This window comes from Argiope bruennichi, chromosome 2 (genome assembly GCF_947563725.1).
Source record: "Argiope bruennichi chromosome 2, qqArgBrue1.1, whole genome shotgun sequence".
Classification (NCBI taxonomy): domain Eukaryota; kingdom Metazoa; phylum Arthropoda; class Arachnida; order Araneae; family Araneidae; genus Argiope; species Argiope bruennichi.
Genome location: NC_079152.1, coordinates 63459263 through 63474366, shown reverse-complemented (window position 1 = coordinate 63474366; position 15104 = coordinate 63459263). Strand labels below are relative to the sequence as shown.

Here is a 15104-nt window from a genome sequence, read left to right as displayed (position 1 = left end):
TACAATTTAATTACAAAAGCATGCAACTAACCTAAAAATAATTTAAATCATTGTAAACAGGTTAAAAAAAACTACTTAAAAAACGATGTACTTAAAACTATAAGCATATACAAAAAATATATAACTAACATAAATACAATTTACTTACAAAAGCATACAACTAACCTAAAAGTAATTTAAATCGTCCGTTGATAATGGTTGCCATGCCAACGATCAGTACACAGTGCGCATGCGTGAATTTTCTTCGCCTTTTACGTAACGCAAATGCGTGAATTTTTCTACGCCAGTTGGGGTAACGCTATGAAGATTAGACATTTTTAATTTCCTTTATTCTGTGCTATTTTAATTCAAAAGTACTTCAGAATGAATCTGAAACATGGATTCATTAACAATGTTTAATTTTAAATGCATAAAACATTAAGAAAATAAACAGAATCGTTTGAAATAATCCGCCGAAAAATCTTAACCCTAGCCTCATTACTGTTGGGAGAAAAAAAGAACTAAAGCCTAAATCATTTGGCGTTGGGGAAAATCGAAGATTTTTTTGGCGGAAAAGTTGGCGGTGGGGAAAATGGAAGATTTTTTTGGCGGGAAAGTTAGTTTTTAATTAATAATTGACTACCCCTAACATTTAGGGGGATGAAAAATATATGTTGGCCGATTCTCATAGATACCGGATAAGCACAAAAAATTTCATCAAAATCGGTCAAGCCGTTTCGGAGGAGTATGGCAACGAAAACTGTGACACGAGAATTTTATATATTAGATATTTTTGGATCTATTAACTGCATTTATTAACCAAGGATTCATCTCCAAATAACTCCCCGAGGAGACAATACAGATTCAGTACAAATGCTGAAATTAAGCTAGAGGTTAATATTTCGTAGCTATTGCAAGCAAATGCCATGCAAGTCGTTCTCTGAGGTTAGCAGCTTTATTGGAGACTACGCAAGAAAGTTTTATGGAGATCAATCCTGTGGGTTTGAAATTTTAATTGAAAATTTAATAAAATTTTAGCATTTTTCACAATTGCTTCTGAAAATATTATAATGCAAAAAATTTTGCAACTTCTTAATTTTCAAAAAAATTATCTTTTCAAGTATATCAATATTTTGATTACATTTTCTAACTTTAATCTTGAGAATTCTGAACGAATCACTAATGATACAAAAATTCTTTCATTACAATTCTGAAAGAACACCAAGCATTACAATTCTAAAAGAATTCACAAATATAATATATAAAAATGAATGTTTGTTTGCTCGTATTTTATGCGATTGCGACAAAAAATTGCCAAGTTATTGATTGTACTTGAGCGAAGGTTTTAGGCATAGTACACTTATAACATTCAGAGTTTATCTCACACATTCAAAACAGAATTATAATAATCGATGCCGAATAAATTATATATAATGGAAGTTTTCTAGTGCAAACAGTAATTTTTTATTTATTCAATGAATATTCAGACGATATTTTGGTTATACAAGCGTATATTATGTTTAATTGCTTCGTCAAAAAATATGTCTTCAAAACCATTTATCACTTATTAGATCTACCGGTGCCAATAGAGTTTTTAAATTTGTTCGATCATCCAGGTGTGCCACCGCACAAATTGTCACTCAAAGTCGGCGTGTCAATTATTTTCTTGCGGAACATTACCCCCCCCCCTCCCCCGATTGTGTAATGGAACAAGAATCGCTGCAAAGTATCTGATACCGAATGTAATCGAGGTAAATATTCTTAACGGAAAGTCAGATGGGGAAGATGTGGTCTTTCCACACATTCCCATTGTTCCCACCGACATGCCTTTTGATTTCAAACGACTGCAGTTCCCCATTCGACTTGCCTTCTCGATGACCATCAACAAGGCGGAAGGTCAATCACTTCAAGTGTACGAATTGAATTTAGAAAATCATGTTTTTCACATGGCCAGTTGTATGCTGGATCCTTACCAGTCGAACAGCCAAGAAATCCCCCCCCCCTTCTAAAAACAGAAAAACAAAAAAATATTGTCACCCCTAAAGCCCTTGAATAATAAAGTCAAAAAATAGAATAAATATTATTTGTACTTCTCCTTTATGAATATATTCATTGCCGATAAGAAAATAAATATAATTTTTTCTATCATTGCTAATTAAACAATGCAGTTATTTTTAAATTTCAAACGATATTTCCAAAATTATTTCTTCTGTGGCAGCAATGCGCCAGGTACCAGCTAATACAAAAATAAAATTAAAGAAAATTGCTGATAAATTAACATTGTTGGTCACATATGTAAAAGATTAATTTCATTAAAAAGCACATTATAGTATAATAAACATTTTCAGAGGTATGCATTTTTTTTCCAGATTCCAGGATAAAAATAAATTTTTCACAATTTATTCCTCCTTTTAATTTCTTAAAACTTTGAGGCAACAGCTAAAATTTAAAAATCGATTTGTCGTTCTCAAGATCACGTGATGTGAATGTTTAGAAAATGAGCTTTCATCGTAATCGGACAGCTGTAAAAAAGAGTTTTTCTAGAACTCTTTTGATTTCATAATAAAGCATTAATGTAGCAAACTAAAAACTAATTTTTTTCTGTATATGAGTGATTTAGTAAAAATGTTGAAAAGTTTTTCATTCCAGAAATATTTATACTCAGCGATTATATACTGTGAGATTCTGATAGGGATTTTTCAATACGTGTCGATTTAGGTAAGGAAAATATAGGCAAAGAACTTTTTAAGTTAATTTTAAAAACATTCGCTTAGCTTAACAAAATTTTGTCCCTACACTTGAGCTTCTGACAGTGTTGATTAAAGCAGTTTTACAGAATTCCTGAATATATAAAAGGTGGGATTCGATCAGGAAATAAAAGAACATTTTAGAATTAAGTTAATATGGATTAAATTAACATAAAAATTAGGAAATTAATTAGCATTTATTTAAATTGGATTTTAAAATATATATATATATATTGATTCTAGCCGTTCGTTTTTCCACAATAAATGCGGGTAGAAAATAGTCTCTTTTAAAGAAGTTATTCTTTTTTTATTATGAAGGAGTAGTTTTTTTAATAACTTGTTCCAATGCAAGAAATGAAATGCCAATGAAAGATTTCAATAGGATTTCAACAATTTTTATTCAGTAGCAATATTTTTAACATGATAAAGCGTTTAGACTGACATGATGATATCCGTTAACTTCTCTTAACGATATGTAATACTTATACTATTCAAAATGTTTCGCAGTGCAGATCGTCAGACTTAGAGCTATCAAATTAGATCGTCCGGGCAATAGATACGAGAAAAAAAATGGTTTTCAAACTTTTAATTAAATTGTTAAATAAAGAGTAATTCTTGACTTTTCCCCTCTATCAGCCCGGAATTCATTACTGACACATTTTATACCATTCTTATTGAAACAGAGTGGTCGGTCGTCCAAAAACTTTCTCACGTATTGACTAAAAAAGATATTAACTTCCCTCGCACAAAATGGTGGACCTTGGACAAGACCTGGTCCTTGGACAAGGTCTTTCTTTTCTTTTTTTCTTTCTTTCTTTTATTCCCCAGAATTCCACACATGAGAGTTGCGTGTTTCGTAGTATAGTTTATAAAAACAGTAATTGATCATTATTTTCATAATATTAGTGAACAACAGTTTACGGGAAGGAACAACAGGGATCTTAGTTTTTGACGATTAATTGGTGTTTTGAGGTTAATGCACAAACACTTGAAAATCGAATATGTCTTAATTTTTCTACCCAGTTCATATAAAAGATTGGCACAGAAATGCAACTATAGTCACATACCACATTTCATTTATCTAAGCAATTCGATTATTGAATTATTGTCTTCACCCGCATGTAATAGAATCACAGACAATCAATTCCCCGTCTGATTTGGTTCAAATCGGATCTTCACTTTTTGATATTAAACATATGTGCCAACTTTTATCAGCTTAACTTTTTACATTTTTGCAGACAACCGGATAGAGATTTCCTCTGAATGGATTCAATTCAAAATTTGACAAAGATATGCAAATTTGGTGAAAAGAACACATTCCAATTTTCATTCATTTCTCTCAAGAGTTTTTGATTAATTGTGTGCACAAGCAGATATACTACCAAGAATATGTTTTTCGGATTCAGGATATCCGACAAATTGTGAAGCGTCAAAACTTCAACTCCAAAATTTTTGACGATTACAATGTTTCATATACTTTATAAATAAAAAGTAAAAAATAGTTCTACATATAATAATTTCATTTTCTTTCAGTATTTTTGATTTTTAAAATTATTGACAGGTAAATTTGTCAATAATACCTTTTATTGCTTTAGTTATTGGTTTTATATTCAAATGTGTTGAGACGTTATTAAAGATATTTTTTACGCGCGCTATCAAAGTCTGTCGTTATTTATCTAAGTTGTTGTTTGGTTATAGGGCAAACTAAGTTAATTAAGAGTAAATTTTAAAAATAAAATACATTCAAGCGAATCAAGATTTAAAAATTATAGGGTTACAATGATTCAGACTAGATGTTTGAATTTCCTTACTTTTAATTACGTCAAATTATCACTGAAAAGGCACAAAATTATGTAAATATATTTCTATTTCCTATTTATTTTCCTCTCTCAAATATGGACATAATTTAATCCAATTGCATGCTCAAAATTGCTTAAAATACGTTAGCAACGGGTAAGATAATGACATAAAATTATCCGAAATAATATTTGCCACAAAATTAACAACACTTTCGTTAATATACCGGATGTGGTATAGTTTATTGCAAATGATTAGGAAATTTCAAAAATTAAAATAACAACTAATTCGCCAATATTGAATTAAAAAGTTTTCGAATGAAAATATCCTTTCATAATTAATTGATAATTTCATAATTAAAAAAATAAAAGACTTAATTATTAGTGATCATTTCTGAAAGTGACCTGAATTATCCATACTTTTAATGCACTAAGAAATTTAGAAACTAATCGGTTTTCGTATTAAAAAAATGTAATTAATAAATAATATTAAAAGTTTTTACACATATTTATTAAAAAAAAATTAGAAAAAGTTTTTTTTTGTCTTTTCTTCTTCCCCCCCCCCTTAAATATAAAAATCTCAATTGAAAACTAGGTGCCAACTATTATTAATATATATCGAAAGGAACCAGTTTTGGGTAAAGTTCAGAAGTTCAAAGGTATTTCCACCTTAAAGGCCTTCAAAATAACACTATAAATATCATAAATTTCTTATTTAAAAATATAAAAACAGATAAGAGGAAAAAAAATGACAAAAATTCATTAAATGATCTCCGTATTTGCAAGTTGAAAAGTTATTTTAATTAGAATATATTTAATATTTTTAGTGAAATAAATCTGAGTCCTTTCAGATTCAAGATTAGCATTTAAGCTAACACACCAGACCATCCTCACATCTGTTAAATGATCAAAAAATTTTAAAAACTCTTAAAATCTCATGCGAAGATATATTTGACGTAATTAATAAACGAAGTATGTTTGGTAAGCACGCTCATTGTTTCATAGTCGTCTGTTAATTAAGCATGTAAAAAATTTTAAAAAGTTAATAAATAAAAGTTTTAGTTAATGAATAAAATGATAAGCTATATTGAATTTCTGATGTTCATCGAGAATATATTAAAACGACAAAAAAAAAAAAAAAAAAAAAAAAAAAAAAAACCAGAAACGACCCAGAGCAATTAATTATGCGAAAAGCATTCATCAAACGTTGAAAGCAACGACGAATGTTTTACTCCGACGCAAGCAGACTTCACACTAAAAAAAATATTTACTCTTAAGTAAATAAACAAGCTAGTTTGTAAAAAAGCAGCTGGGCATGAATTTACTCTTTCCAGATGTTTATGTTTTCGCGTAATTTTAATGTCACCCGTAAAGCGATAAACAGCCAATGTGGCAGTCCTGTTCGTCGCCAATCCATTTCACGAATCCCAGAAAAGCCGGCCTGTGAAGAATTTCGGACATTTAAGCTTCGCGGCGGTAAAGCCAAGTATTTTTTGCGATGGGTTTCGTCGTGAGCAAAATTTGGCCACTTTGGAGTCCAGCCGGTTATGATGTGCCGGATGAGGCTACCGGACTGACGCCTCGACAGAAGAATATTGTCCAGAACACATGGAAAATTGTGAGGGCGGACACGAAAAAGAATGGAATAGCCTTCTTTATGCGGTAAGTGCGGTTATTAAAACCGAAAAAAAAATGATAATAAGTAAGTGGTTTTGCATAAATTATTTTTCTAATTATTAAAAAAAAAGCAAAATGAGCAGAATTTGTTTGAGTTTCCTGCTTTATTTTCCTAAAATTGGGCGTATGTTTATTTTAATACTGCCTACTTTAAAAAGTTTTTTTTTTTTTTTTTTTTTTTTTTTTTTTTTTTTTTTCCGTACGGGAGGGGGGGGGGCACATTTTTTGAGAGTAAAATTTCAGAAATGAAGATTTATCCTTCACTGTGTGCTATTGCTGCTTAAAAATCATTTCAGACGTCGAACCAATTATTTTTCTTTTCTAATGCATTTTTCTTTATTTTTATGTTTTTTTAGAGAGATTACATATATAAATACGGATTAAATTGGGGATATTCATTGATAGGGAACATATCTTTAAAACAGAAATGCTTATTATTTTCTGTTATTCTCATTTTTGATAAGAATTTAACACTTTATGAAATAAATTTATAAACTAAATATAATAGATATAATTTTTGTAACTCTCTTTCTCTCTCTCTCTCTCTCTCTCTCTATATATATATATATGTATATACATACATATATATATATATTTGTATAATTCGTATAATAGAGCACTTCTTATCTTTGCCCCTGAAATCTTTTGATTCTTGATAAACTCGGCGTTATTATGTAAAGTTAAAAAAAAAAAAAAGTTACACACTGATCTAAACTTCAACGTTTTAGAATTATTCCCCTAAAGGTTTTTTTTTTAATGGAGGTTTTTTACCGCATCCACGACTTTTTAATTTGATGATTCTGTCCTGTTGCCAATCTCTAATAAAAAAATCATTATTTTTAAAAAATATTATTTCGTTGGATAATGAGAAAAAGCATTAGTCATTTCTTTAAATTAAACAAAGGATTTCAGATTCAAAGCCGTATCCAATTAAAAATTACACTAAATTAAAGATGTGGGTACTGTTGCTCATTAACTCACTTCTTTAAATGAATATCTTTTTTTTTTATTTGATACGGTCTAGACAAATCTTTTTTAATATTATTACTTTTATTTCTAGTGCTTAATCTGGGTGATCAACATCCATTTCTTTTATTGTTTTTGCTCTAAAATTATTTCTGCTCGTAGTGTCCGAGATATGCAATAATTTTTACTAATGAGTTATTATTTCTGATTCATCATATACACATTTTTTACAATAAAAATAATTATTAAGGAAAAAATTTAAAATATTCATCAAACGTTTTTTTCCTTTAGAATTTTTCCGTCGTAGATAGATCTTATTAAATATTCAAATATCACAAAGTTTTGTAAAAGGAACATATCAGCTAGGCATAGCATGTAATAGTTTTAAAGAGCTCCTTGAATGAAAAATATTTGAGATTTATTTTATTTATTTACCTTTCGAATCGCAAAAATGATTAAAAGAGTAAAATAAATAATTAATATGTTCTGGACGTGTTTAACATTTTTTACCTCACTCATCTGTTGCACATAAGATATAATAAATATATTATAATATTTAATACATTTAAAATTAGATTAATTGAAATGAAATGAAAACATATAAAACAAACATATTAAAACAAACGGAATCTTTTGGTATTGCGAAAATAAGTATGTAAAATTTATTAATCGAAATAATTTTCAAATGTCTAAACAAATGAAATGGAAATTATTCTAATTTTCGTTTTTATAATATATTGGCAATTAATGGCACCACATTGAAATCGTTTTAAAAATAAGTTCTTTTAATAAACGAAGTTATATTTATTTGCAAAATACCAAAAGCATTCTTCATGCTAGAATATATTTAAAAAATAATTCTGCTGTTAAGATAAATTTTTGTAAATAAAATCATTCATTGATTAAATTAATTAAAATATATCTCAATTTTCATGTCTGCATGCACTCATAAAAGTAAATGTTTTCCAAAAAAGTACAAAAAAAAAAAAAAAAAAAAAAAAATCTGAAATTTCTATCATCGCAGTAATAGAAAACAGTGGTAGGTATTCAACTACGCAGGCTATACACTGCCTTAAGGTCACTAGGGAAAGAGGGGATTTCAAGCAACTGATTAAAAAAAATTTCCTATTTCCCAAATAAATAAGTTAGTTTAAAAAATACAAATTATATTAATGATTAAATATTAAGATAATATTAATATTTTATCAAGTATAATTGATTACGCTCTTAATATTTCATTACATTCATATAAAACCGAACATATACTTCAATAAATATTGTGTGCAAGCAAGTGATATTAGATACATTTTCACAAAGCTAATAAAACGAAAAAATATGAACCTAAAATAAATTGCATTATTAAAAACGAACTAAAATTTGAAGCTAAATTGGACATCTTTTAAAAAGAGAAGACTCATATTAAATGCATTGCCTAAAACGGCGAAATGTTAGAGAAAAACAAAATTGAGACCGTTAATTTTATTTTGAGAATTGTTGAATGAGCTATATTTCTCCAATTTCAATAAAAAGAAAGACAAGAAACTTAATTAAACTCAGTTATTAATAAGGGTACTACTCCAAATTACTTATTTACATAACAAACCATATATTTAAGTGCAAATTCCAATAATGGAGTCGCAATTTATAAAATAATAGTTGACTTTAAATTAGATACCTGCGCAACCACTTAACGTAAATTCAGACTATACAAATTTATTTTTATGTGATAATAATTTTAATATTTTTAATTTTATCTTTATTATTTTTAATGTATGTTATCTTTCTAATATATTTCAACATGAATTATATATATAAACAATTGGGTGTTAAAATATGCGGAATTCTAATTAATTATTATCTGTATAAAATAAAATCCATTTAAAATGACGATGAATGAATACAACATAAATTAGTAGTTCTCTACGTTTACAGTGTCAAGTTTTTTTTATTCACATTTAAATTAATATTTAATTCACAGTAAAATATTACTTCCGTGCTCTATATTTTACAAGAAATCGCACTTTACTTTAATTAATATAACTAATTTTTAGCTGTTAAATAATAAAATAAAAACAAAACATTTTTGTAAATTTAAAAATAAAATTTGTTTAACTTTTAAATATACAACATTTAATAACAAATGTTGTAGAATTAATGAAAACAATATGTTTCGGAATTGAAAACTTCTGTCATTCGTTAAGATAACATCCAAACGATTAAGCAAAAATGAAATGGGCCGTTGATGAAATGCGAAACAATGTTCCCATTAAGTGAGGAAATTTTTTATAGTTATCTTACACAGTATTTCATCACCTTCTTAAGTCATTTAACCTTCTATTCCTCTGAACGCGGGGAAAACCTGTCTTGAATAAATGTCAGTGACTTTTCATTGTAACAAGTCTATCACGAAAAATAATGTTCTTTAAATCAGCATTTTATTTTTGTTTCGTTTTCAGCATTTTTCAATAGAAAATAAAGCGTTAATTTGTGTTTTTTAGGAAACGTTTATATGTTTTTTAAAAGACTTTTTTTGAATTTTTCTACTGGCAGTGGGAAATATGAAATATCTGTATTCATAAAACACTTAAAAGTTCAACAAATGGCAACACATCTTTATCATATTATATTATATGCTTTATAAAATTATATTCATAGATTATCTTGCATAATATTAATCAATTATCTGTGCATTTTACATCCACCCATAATTTTTATCGTTTTTTTTAAAACTGATAATGGATTTGAGGCAGCTGAAATTGATATTTGGAGATCAGCAATAAGAAAATAACAATATTAATAATTATATAGATTTTTTTACCTTCTATTCAGGCATTAAAATGCATTCCTAAATGCATTCTAATGCCTGAATATTTTCCAAGAATTTTATTGTTTCGAATATTCATAGCTTATTCGATTTGAGCTTAGTGTCTGAAACATATTAATAAACTTCATTCAGGAGCGTTCTTAATTATGGTTCACGATAAGTTTCCGAATGACATTTAGATTCTTCTTTAAATCAAAACTGATGTAAAAGAGAGGTCTTAATGTTTAAAAAAAAATGCCGAATAATTAGTTTGGATTGAATTACTTTTTTATCATTAATTAATGCAAAATCATTATCCCACTCTAATTTATTTTTATAACATTGAAAAAATGGAGTTTTTCTGTTTCTATACCTATGCTGTGGAAGGTTGTGGATGAATGCTTTGCCTAATTATAGATTATTTAAATTTAAGCTAATATTAAGCTTTTGTATGAAATTAAAATTATCAGCAAGAAAACTTTTTTTCCAAGATTTTTTAATTTTTTTTTTAATAATTTTTTCCTATTGATGCTGAAAAAAAATTTAGCACAAATATTCTTGATTAGATGAGTTTTCCTTTTTTTATTTTAATTAATTAAAAATTAAACGAAGTTTTTGAAGTTTGTTTTATTAAATGAACTTTTCTAGAAAATATCTGCAAAATATTATATTTCAAAAATGAATATGAACCATATGAATTGTTTTCCCATGATGCCAACTTAATTGTCATATAATTTATTCTATAATTTTAATAAGTTTTAAAAAATATATTTAGGTATATTTTACAAGTATACTTTTTATTGCTATATTAAAATGGAAATAAATTCAATTTTTAATGCAATTATTTTCCATTGCTGTTAAAATTCTGCTCTCTTTTTCCGCTATTAACAGCCATGATATGATTTTTTTTTTTTTTTTTTGCATATTTGGCAAGGTTTTGGCGTAGCCTAAAAAACTTCGATTCTGAATGATTTTATTATTTAACTTATGTATTTTATGAACAGTTTTCGCTTCAGTTAGCTTCTGATTTATCCAAACACATATATTATGCTCAGTAGTAGATTTAAGTATTTTTAAGTATACATAAATAAGGCAATCCACATAATGATGTCCTTTTTAATAAGTTAGATCTTTTAGTTTCCTATTTCAACATATTTTTAATATGTTGAATTTAATATGCTGAAATCAATAATATTGAAGCAGATTGTTAGTGTGTATAAATATGTTAATAATTATAAAAGAATGTAATGAAACATAAAAATCTGACCAATTATACTTGATAAAGTATTAATATTATCCAAATATTTCATAATTAATTGGGTTTATAATTTTTACCAATTTATTTAATTGACAACTAGGAAAATAAAATAATTTGATTGTCCACTTTCAAGGCCACCTCTCAGTCTAGTTGTCTTAGACTGCTTCCTAGTTGTTAAATTCACCAGTAAGTGCTCCGACCGAAGCCATGTAATTGTAAACGCGAAACAAATAAGGCTCATGAGTCATTTAGGTGACATATGGGCCGGCTTGCTCATATCAAAATGTCTCGTGAAGGATATATGCTGGGCTGTGTAACCCATGATCGAAATTCTGCGCCCACTGAAAAGTTCATCTCGAAATCACCACCTTAACACATTGTGAGGCAGGTCAAGTGGATAACATTTTCTAGGGGGCCTCAGTAGTCTTCTTTTTTTATTAATTTCCATTTATTTGACATAATGCAACGTGGCTATGAAGATGAACATGCCCATTTCGCGTACATGTTCGACATTGCCATTTGGGCTTAGTTTACCTACATTAACGTCCCATTTTAAAGCAACACAAGTGCTATTTTTGGTTGGATCTCGTAATTTTGAACAGCGTTCAGATGACGAGGACGCCACCTAAGCTGGCACCCCATCCTCCAAACTTCCAAACCAATGAGAGTACGTTTGATTCCGACAGATTTAACGTGCACCAGTCCCACTTATTCCAGCTCTTCAGTGGAATCGGGTCTCGAACCTGAGACCCTCCGATACCGAAGTCAATGTCCTACCATCAGGCCACCACGGCCTCCATGGGCGTTTGAGAAATGATACCTTCGCATATATGTTCAAGACTTGGCCCGCAGTTACTCTCATTTTCTAGTAATTGGTTAGCTGAAATTAAATCATCTTCCATTTTAGATTAAAATTAAAATATGTATGAGATGACGGATAAATAGACTCGGCAGAAGAATAATAGCACAATGAAGAGAACTGTTCATATAAAATATCTAAATTAGGACCAATTGCTCGTTTATCAAAATTTAAAACTTTTTTGCCGAGAGTAACATTAAAATCAAGCTACATATAAAAGATTTTATTAAGATATTTCTCGAAGAATAGCTCCGCATAACCTGCTTGTCCCCACACGTGACTAGTAAGCAATATAAAGAAGAAATTCCCGTTTTTAAATATTTTAAATCTATATTTTCAATCTTTTACTATATTATGAATAAATATAGTTGCATTACATTGTTTTTTTAGGAAGTATTAAAGTTTTTTTGTCGAAATGATATTAAAAGTATTAGATAGAATTTTATCTTTTTGCAATGAAATTGAATTTCTTTTAAGCAGAAAAATAAGATTTATAGTAACAATCATCACAACAACAAAAAAATTATTAAATGATCATTAACTTCATACGAAATATTTTTCGCATTAAATAAATCAATTCAACGACGAGGTAACATATCAAAAAAGTTCTAAGAAAAAAATTGAATATGTGCTGACAGTCTACTTGAGGAACATGTGAGGACAGTCTACTTGTTGACTACTTGAGGAATCTCTCCTCAAACTGGCTGATTGGATGTTTTTGAGAGATGGCTTTGGTTGCCATACCTTTCCAATCGTTTATCATGGCAATCATATCTTGTCTTTCTCTGTTTTAACAGGGTCGACATTTCTAATACTTATCTTCGTAGAAAAGAGCCACTATGCTATCTCGCATTTACTTAAACTTACCAATAACCTCATTTAGTATTGTGAGCTTCGATAAGCGAAATAGATAATCAGAGAGTCTTAAGTGGATAAAACTGGAAAAATTATCTAATTAAAGAGGAGAAAATATCTGAAACGTTTGACAATGCTATTCAAATTCAATGAATTAGTCTGGCTACTTGTGAACAAGTGCTCTTGAGATTGATAAGAGCGAATTTCGAGAAAATTATTCCCTTTGATGTTGTAAAACGTATTTTCATTACAAATTAGTGTTAACAGCAAGATGTAAGTTATTTAATATAAATCAATTATTTCAAATAAATAATGCATCGTTTATAGCCGTATGAGTTATAGAAGACTAAAAATATCTAATTAAATTATAATTTGAGGTCGTAGAAACAAGTATCTCTAATATGATGATAAAAGTTCATTAGTTCTAATGCTCTATTAACTTCAATGCTTAAATACTTTACTATTAATTAGTTTAAATGCTTTAATGCATTGGTTTTATTGCTCTTGCATCGGAGAATAGAGAAATGACTTCTCTTTGATTCCATTTAATTTCGCAAGTTTCTCAATTTATCTCATTTAATTTATAGTAATGTGGCTTCATTCCAAAAGTGTTAGATCTAATCTCAAACCTTTCAATTAAAAATTAAATAGTTATAAAAAATACCGCGATAGTAGAGAATTCATGCGAACTTAGCGAGTGGAATTTTATTGTAATTGTCAGTAAAATAATAGAAACAGAAAATATGATGTGAAATAAATTTCTGAATTGATGTGTGCACATTTTTTTCCTTGACTATATCTAATTCTCAATGAGATGAAATAGTTCTTTTTCAAAAATGGTGACAAAATCGATTATCAAGTATATGTGGAGGGTATGGAATGATTCCTCCACTTAAAATGTTCAGAGCTTCAAGAAACGCTACCGATTTTTAACAAGAACAAGAGTATATTTATTTTATTCAAAAAGAACAAAACGAAAAAAGATTAACAGAAGAAGTTGAAGTAACTCTTTCGTGTTGTGAAAGAAATATTAAGTTCTTGCCGGCCAGAGTACATAGTGGATAGTGAAACAGCAGTATCCACATATAGGTTGTTAGCAATGATACCTATCCATATTAATCGGTTTTAGTAGAGGATTTCAAATTATTATAATATTTATAAAAATTATTCGTTTATAAATATTCATTAAATGAGAAACGTATAATGAGACTAAGATGAAGCGATATATAATGCGAAACGAATAAACAACCATTTATTCGTTTATCATTTATGCATCGTTTCTTAGTCTCTATTCATTCATATCAATTGTAATAATAACAATGTAAATCTTCAATATATGTCATTTTCGATGTTGAAGGAATTTCTTATGAGCCAAAGATTATATGGTAAGTAATAAATATACGATTTGGTATGAATATGTGATATACTTATTCAAATACGACTTAAAAATTAATCAGAATTTATTAATTGATTGAAGAAATATTATTTCCTGCTATTTGAAGCGATGAGGATGATTAGTTCGCCATCCTTTAAAGACGCTATAAACTCCATTGAAAAAAAAAGTAAGAAAATATTTTGCTTTACCAAAAATTAATGATAAAACATGCATTGAATTTAATTCGATTCATACTACTATAGTTGCATATACATAAATAACATAAAATAAGAAATTTTATATAAAAAATATAATAAACATATGTTTTTTATGATAACTGTTTAGTTTTAAAATTTAAATATTGTGTACAATACTGTGAAGTATTATATATAATAGTACTAGATTAAAAGATTTTAAAATTCTTACTTTTAAAAATCATTGCATTAACTGCATTAAATTTGTAATCATCAAAGTTGTTTATTAAAATTCCGATTATACGTCTCTTTGTTTATAAGTCCTTTTGTGTCACTTCTTTGAAAAATATATGAATGATGCCTAAAAGTGTGCCAAATTAAATAAAGTGGGATACATCTGGCTATTTTTTGAAACAACATTTCGTTCAGGCATCAAAGGACAGGATTACAAATACTGCACTCTAAGAAAAAAAAAGCATAGAAATAAAATTCATAGTCATATCTCGAGGAGAAAAAATTTCTTGGAAATAAATAACCGCAAATAACGAGAAATAAATTTCCAAATCAGCAGAAATCCATTCTGAAACGCATGAAC

General features: G+C 28.2%; 1 protein-coding gene across 1 annotated transcript in view; it reads left to right on the top strand.

Moving 5' to 3' along the window:
• The first annotated feature begins 5962 nt into the window (after positions 1-5962).
• The window catches only part of LOC129960595 (globin-1-like), a 54845-nt gene continuing 45703 nt past the window's right edge, over positions 5963-15104 (top strand). The window contains exon 1 of the mRNA XM_056074098.1: positions 5963-6184. Coding sequence (XP_055930073.1) covers positions 6021-6184 — 164 coding nt within the window. The 5' untranslated portion in view covers positions 5963-6020. The remainder of the gene's footprint in view (positions 6185-15104) is intronic.